This window comes from Zingiber officinale, chromosome 11A (genome assembly GCF_018446385.1).
Source record: "Zingiber officinale cultivar Zhangliang chromosome 11A, Zo_v1.1, whole genome shotgun sequence".
Taxonomy (NCBI): domain Eukaryota; kingdom Viridiplantae; phylum Streptophyta; class Magnoliopsida; order Zingiberales; family Zingiberaceae; genus Zingiber; species Zingiber officinale.
The window spans coordinates 85,961,525-85,968,333 of NC_056006.1; the positions used below are offsets into that span (position 1 = coordinate 85,961,525).

The 6,809-nt window shown below is 37.0% G+C and overlaps 2 protein-coding genes across 4 annotated transcripts; both read right to left on the reverse strand.

The window, feature by feature from the left end:
• Window positions 1–31: 31 nt before the first annotated feature.
• LOC122032418 lies at window positions 32–677 on the reverse strand. 3 transcript variants are annotated; one of them, XM_042591713.1, is made up of 2 exons: window positions 472–677; window positions 32–365 (listed from the first exon to the last, which is right to left on the reverse strand). In XM_042591713.1, the coding sequence occupies exons 1-2, from the start codon at window positions 638–640 to the stop codon at window positions 154–156; spliced, it is 381 nt and encodes a 126-aa protein (XP_042447647.1). In that variant the 5' UTR covers window positions 641–677; the 3' UTR covers window positions 32–153. The 3 variants fall into 3 exon arrangements, with proteins under 3 accessions (XP_042447647.1, XP_042447646.1, XP_042447645.1); XM_042591712.1 differs by having other exon boundaries at window positions 466–677; XM_042591711.1 differs by having other exon boundaries at window positions 32–377; window positions 466–677.
• Window positions 678–982: 305 nt separating this feature from the next.
• Window positions 983–6,548, reverse strand: LOC122032553 (eukaryotic translation initiation factor-like). The gene is made up of 9 exons (XM_042591863.1): window positions 6,167–6,548; window positions 5,487–5,558; window positions 5,077–5,172; window positions 4,363–4,566; window positions 3,504–3,598; window positions 3,194–3,281; window positions 2,760–3,110; window positions 2,432–2,674; window positions 983–2,288 (listed from the first exon to the last, which is right to left on the reverse strand). Exons 1-9 carry the CDS (start codon window positions 6,344–6,346, stop codon window positions 1,263–1,265), a joined length of 2,355 nt encoding a protein of 784 aa, XP_042447797.1. The 5' UTR covers window positions 6,347–6,548; the 3' UTR covers window positions 983–1,262.
• Between the last annotated feature and the right edge of the window lie 261 nt (window positions 6,549–6,809).

Genomic DNA, 6,809 nt, shown 5'->3' on the forward strand with positions numbered 1-6,809 from the left:
GAAGAAAGATCGTTTCTTCATATTTGAAATATACAATCAAAATATATACACAGCCTTCAACCATTATGAACAAGCAACACAAACCAAATTTCAATACTGTTTGATTGGCTGGCGACAAAAGTGATGATACAGATTCTTCAAAACAGCTCTTATTCAAGTTAAGGCAAGCAGAAGCAGAAGGCAAGCGAAGGCATCCAGTGGCAAAAGAGAATAATGATAATAGTCACGTCGTTTCATGGATGTAGAGCTGTTATGAGATCTGGGCGTTCTGGTCAAGCCACTCCTTTTTGAGTCGATTCGCCATTTCTGGTCGTCAAGTTCGGAGTCCTCCCTTGTAAATTTCTCAGTTTTCTTATCATCTAAGCCTGGGAAGAAAACTGACTCGATAGATTTGGATACAAATAAGCTTGTGAACTTATAAGAAGCTTGAGTTGAGTTGATCTCTTTCATGAACAAAAGAAAAACCTTTACTATGAAATGATTGGTCTTCCAAGAGATGCCTCATCTGGTGAAGCTGATCCTTCCCTCCATGGGTGTCATCAGTAGCAGCCACAATCCACTTGACTTGAACAAACACAAGGAGACCAAAGAGGAGAAGCTTAAGCTTCATTCTAGCTGCTGAATTGTTTGCAGTAAGCATGTGGAATACTAAGGGCGACTTAAAGACTGCTGTTCAGATCTTCTCCGAAACAGTATTATGATGCTTCATTAGTGGAGAATAACTATATGCTTAAGCAGACACGTTCAATTTGCAAAAAGAATCATGTCCTTTTTTCCCCAATAAGCCTCAAAAGTTGGAGAAGTAAAACATAAAATGGAAAAGAAAAAACATACTGTGGAAGTCATTTGTTAATAACTAAACAAGTCATAAGTAATATTCCATGGATCAAAGCCATGACATTTGTTAATCTTCAGACGTGTTACAAGATTTCACATGTAATGTACAAGTTTTAAGCTTTGTAGCTGCTCACAGAACCACACAGAATAAAATGCACTGTATGTTTCTCAATCTTATATGTAAAGATGGAATACATAAAGAGAAGGAAAAATGGATTTGTACGTAGCCACTTATTAATAGAGAGGCACATAACTGCTTGAGCTGGAGCAGCCTTCATGGTTTTCGTCTTTGAATAGGGACAAGTTACGAGTATATTGCCAAGGTCAGTCAGCATAGGATGATTGATGTATGCAACCTCACCATGCAACCAGAGTTGTTTCAATGTTGGCTGAATGTGGTAACACACGAGAAGGGGCATTGCTGGTCATTCTAACAATTCCTCGCAAACCTTCACGCCTGCTGCTTGTGCATTTAATATGACCTGGCCACTAGGGCTTGATTTAAGAGTTTTCAGCACAGCGTCAAAAATTGCAGACTGAAAACTGGAATCTCCTACCTTCTTGAGAGTTTCTTCCACTACTTTGAAGTCAACTCTGCTGAATAGAAGCAGTTGACCAATAACTTCACCAAAATGGGAAGGGGCTTTTGGCAAATCAATGCCGACATCATCCAGAGTTGCCCCGTAAAGTAAACAACCTGTCCCCAAATTCCTTGGAGTAAGCACTTTCTTATGTATCAAGTACTCCAAAAGCTTCACTAGTGGATCCAAACATGAAGGGCCTTTGTCCAGAGCTATGTTTATGGCTTCCTTAACAACTTCAGGATGGTATTCTGGACTCTTCAATTCCTTGACGCATTGAAGTGCCTCATCTAGAATCTTGATGTGAAAATACTCTTCCAGAAGAGCAACTGTTTTCTTTCGTAGCTCATTAGGATTGAATTTTGATGTTGATAATGGCTTTTCTTGAAGCATTGGATGTGATATTTGAACAACAGGCCTTGTGGACACTACTCTTTGATCTCGGGAATCTGATCTGCCTGAGACAAGGGGAGAAGTAGAAGGTGGCATGCCACTGCCCTTCAAAAATGCACTAGTCTTTCCGGAGATAGTGCTACCACTACCTTGAGGTAAGAACTTAGAGTTGCTGGAAGGTGAATTAGCAACCAATGGACCATGGCCACGGTTAGCTTTACCTCTTTGCATGGACGTGCTGCGTGGAACTTCCCAGTGATCCTTGTCTAAACCAGGCATTCCAGGCATCTTTCTCATTCCAGGCATACCAGGCATCATACCACCAGTTCCACGTATGTTGTTAGGAAACCCAGTAAGACCCGTACCCCCTAAAGCACCACTCTCACGGTTATTTCTCAAACTTGCAGTTGCACCAGGACGTAACCCAAGATTTTTTTCTGCTTCTGAATGAATTTCACTTATGGTTTTGGCCTTGACCTGAAAATCAGGAAAACAACCATTTCTCAGGAAGACTAGAATCTCCAAACAATATATAAATCCTAGTTATGCAAATCATATAGACTTAGATTAAATTGCAAGTGGAACTTTAAACTCAATGAAGGGTACCAGGTAAATCTTACCTCTTCACGACGAGGGATCCAACTGTTTACACGAAGGTCGAGCACGTCACGAACCGCAAATCTTAGCCGTGGTGCAAGTTGTGGATTTCTAGTTAGTTCTTTCAGCCGGTTGAAATAGGCATCATTAAATCGACGAGACTTTGGGCTCTCATCTAGCTGTTTACCTATTGTATTAAATAACTGGCAAATTGCCTCAACATTTTCCTCAGCTGGAAAGGTTTTCCCATCTTGCCCCAGAAGCTCCTGTACACAGTGTAACTCTCTAAGAAAGTTTCCTTGAAAGAGTACATCTCAATTATAAACAAGAAATAGGATTGGCATAAACTACCTGAGCTATATGATGAATTATTTTCTCAGGCAACATTTTCTGCTTTAAAAGCTCACCAATCAGACGAATGTTACCAAGCGTACGGAGCTTCAGCATTCTCTCTTTATCCTTGCGTTCCATTTCTTGGTCAGGCCCAGTCAATTTTCTCACTTCAGCCCTCAGGTTGTCAGCGCCTTCAAATGCCTCTTGGCAATTATTTAAGAGCACACGCTTGAATGTGATCTCCTTCCCACCTCCTTCTTCAGGAGGAAATGTATCAAGCTTTTCATTCAAATCAAAACACAGTTGAGCATACATAGGACAGAATGTTGGCTCAAATACAGCTTTCTCAAAAATGAGAGTAATGACATCCTGCAGAAAGGTGTTCATTGAATGAAATTTACAGAAGTTTTAAACACAAAGTAGAGATTAAGAGCAAGTTGCAAGATAAAAACCATGAGAATATCAGGTGTCGTAATTCCAGCATCAATCAATTGGCCTTTGAGAACATCGAATTTTTCTGGCGTTAGCTTGTTCAGTATACTGCAACAAAAATCATAATTTTTAAACCAAAAACTTTATAAAGAATACAATTTGTGAACTTCATAATATAAATATATCATAAAACAAAGTGCATAGAAAAATCAGCCTCAATGAAATGGAAGAGTACTTCTGTGATGCAAATGACATACTACTTTCTTATCTAGAAGAAATAAATCATGAAAATTAATAAAATTTGCAACTACTAGTGATTAGTTTAATTACCCTTTGACTGTTTTTAAAACCCGATCCTTGTCACTGAGATTGCCTCTTCGAGCAGACCATGGGACTTCAGCCTTGAGTAAAGTAGTAGGTCCCGCCTAATATATTGCCAGTGGAAGGATAATGTCAGCATACAAACAAAAATATTTAAATTGCAAGATAAGAAACGGTATAAAAGAATACAACTAAGGCGGTACAACCAATTTCAATATGGGAATTGTGGAAGTAATTTAAAAGCAAGTGATGTAGCAAGAAGGATGAACAATCACATGGAGAAAATAGACTTTAGAGAGAACTCAAACTAATTTTATTGGCTGGAAGATTAAACAAACAAAGGCTTAAGGTTTTTTTTTATATAAAAAAAAGGCTCCAAAATTCATCTAAAAACTTAATAATGAAAAATATATCCCCTAATTGCTTGGAAAACATATATCAATTCTAAAATAACTTATCCTATTAATATAATTTTCCTTACTTTGTCTTAACTACTTCAAAATAAAAGTTAGAACAAAAAAATAATACAAACTTTCATATTTCAAATTTCCAAATTTAACCTTCTAATTTTAAACCGCATTAGCAAAATTATGCAAATGTAGAAGGACTAGGCACATTAGGAAGATATAAAGATATCCTTATTCTCTCATGGGTGGTAGGGGTGGGAATCTTATATGGTTCAGACATTCAAGTTCAACCTACATTAGAACAACAAGGGGCAACAGTACAATTTTTAAACTTGATGTAATTCAATAATATTAAACTCAAAAAGCAGAAAAATCATTCTAACTGTATGAATGTATGTTTCTGGGTTAGGAGAAGGACACAAAAGTAGTAAAATTTCTATTGAGTTGATTTGACATATTACCATTGCAGTAGAAGAAGCATATTGAGAACCCTGCTTATTGAATTGGCTTATTTCTTGGTGTCTGGAGTTCAATGTAATTGATTCTTTATGCTCGCGTAGTGTATCCCAAGACCTTTCATTTATATGTGTAGTAGATTGCCTAGAACGATCACGCCAATCCCGACTGTCCAGCTCAAAATTGTGATTCTGTGATTGACTTACCAGCTGGAGTGCAAAGACATACAAAAAAATTAGTAGAGGTGAATGACGCATACAAAAACAAAACTGGAGCGGAAAATGATCTATTTTCTGTATTACCTAAGATTGCCCAACAACGGAAAAAAAGACCAAACAGTTTATGAGAGCCTCAATTAGCTCCACATTTTATATTAGCTATAATAAGAATCACAAGGAGAGTTCAAACTTCTTCCAAATGAACTTTGGAGAGTATTTCCTCAGGAACAGAGTTACATGGTCATACACTTTGATTAGGACAGAAGTAAACTGGCTGAACATGTTCACCCAATCATTTTTTCAAAGGAAAGAAGTATTATCTACTTATGGGTCTAGAGCACCTGTAACCTAATTGCACTTGCAAAACCAACCTACATGACTGGAATTCCACATCAGTTCAATAACTCTAGTGATTTTGGCAAGGGAAACGTCTTAAGATGCATAATAGTTCAGAGTTAAGTTGTGACAGCAAAAGAATATATATAGAAAAAATGATCATACATTAGCGTCACGATGACCCCAAGTTCGACCTTCAGGAAAAAATTCTGCCTCTATCTCCTGCTTGAGTTTCAAAATATCATCTGTGATCCGAGCAGCCTGTTAAACAAAAATACTTATTTAAAGTCCTGAAAAAAAAGATCATTTTTTACAATTCATAATTGATCAAAAAACAACATGTCACTGAGTTGGACTGATGATTATCAAAGAATGATAAACCATATTGTATAAATCACTTAAGAGGAAGCTAGTTTACCTAAGAATAGTCACCTCAATTAGCTAAAGTGTAAAAAATATATGCACTAAAAATATCAGAGACTAAAATGGCATGAAAAACAGAATCCAGTCAACTTGAAGAGATTATAATATGATATAATAAAGAGATCAAAACAATTAAATATTTGGATGTGTACCTCACGAAGTTGTAGAAGTTGCTGAGTAGTGTAACGAATGCATTCACGGCTTTCAAATCTTGAATCTCCAATCTGTCAAAACAGATATACATTTTAAGGAAACATGTAAAGCAAGCACACATCTCTTGAAGCAAAAGCAATGACGATTTGATTCATGGAAAACCAAAATTACAGTTGTCAAATTTATATAGCATAATAATCATGTAAGTCCAACTCGTTCAACAAAATACAGATGGTCTCGGTGGCAGTAGACGCAAGAATCTTCCATAAACATGTCGCAATGAGTTAATTACGAGGCAAACAAACTACATATGCAGTTAGCCAAAAAGGAATAGATCAAACAATCGATATCATGCCTCATGCTGTGGAAAAAAACAGAACTTACAGTAGGCCTTAATATGAAGTTAATAAACTAGTTAGACATGAGGCCCTTAATGAGAAGGCTGTGGTTTTCATGGATAACGCTGGAAACCATTACATCTGAAAGGATTTAAATTACTTGTTTTAAATTGCAACCAATATTAGTTTGCCTTCCTTTTTCTCCCTGTTCGATATTTCTAGGAGCACATTATTTGACAAGAGAACCCATATCGAAATTCAAAGCAGGCAATTCAAAGACGCGACCTTTATCGAAAAAAAAAAAAAAAACTCAATATCTCTGGGGAGCATTCCCCACCTACCGTGAGCGAAAGGCCCACGCCAGCGCCGCCAAGGGGGCGAAGGACGGGGAGATTGGAGGAATCAATGGCTCCAGAGGCCGCAGAGTCGAATCGATTCGCGAAAATTCTGCCGACTCGATTTCCGCCGCCGGGCCTCAAGCTGATCACGGTGGGATCCAGCTGCATATCTCCGTGAATCATCTCCTATCGTTTCTTGTCTCTCTTTCACGAACAAACAATCCGAGGACCGCGATGCAATCACGCAGGCGAGCCGATGAGAGCGCAATGGGGAAAGAAAAGAAAAGAAAAGGCAAAGGAGGTGGCAAGCTATTCGCCTGATCGGAGAAATAACGAGAGTCGGAGGGTGAGAGGGGGATCGGATTGATTAATCAATCGTATTGATTGTGCCTAAGGATTACATAGTCTCTCTTTATATAGATACAAAAGGATTTTTTAACGGAAAAGAGAAAAAATCTAACGACTTTTTTTTAATATATATATATATATATATATATATATATATATATATATATATATATATATATATATATATATATATAGAAGGATTTTTTAACGGAAAAGAGAAAAAATCTAACGAAAATAATTATATATAATTATTTATATATAACGAAAAAAATATTTATATATATATATATAATAAAAA

Coding starts and splice junctions, on each gene's coding strand:
- LOC122032418 (XM_042591711.1), bottom strand. CDS start 640: ATGCTTACTGCAAACAATTCAGCAGCTAGAATGAAGCTTAAGCTTCTC. Junction 378..465: donor CCAATCATTTCATAGTAAAG/GTTTTTCTTTTG, acceptor CTATCGAGTCAG/TTTTCTTCCCAGGCTTAGAT.
- LOC122032553 (XM_042591863.1), bottom strand. CDS start 6,346: ATGATTCACGGAGATATGCAGCTGGATCCCACCGTGATCAGCTTGAGG. Junction 5,559..6,166: donor GCGTGGGCCTTTCGCTCACG/GTAGGTGGGGAA, acceptor CTGTTTTGACAG/ATTGGAGATTCAAGATTTGA. Junction 4,567..5,076: donor GGGGTCATCGTGACGCTAAT/GTATGATCATTT, acceptor TTTGCACTCCAG/CTGGTAAGTCAATCACAGAA.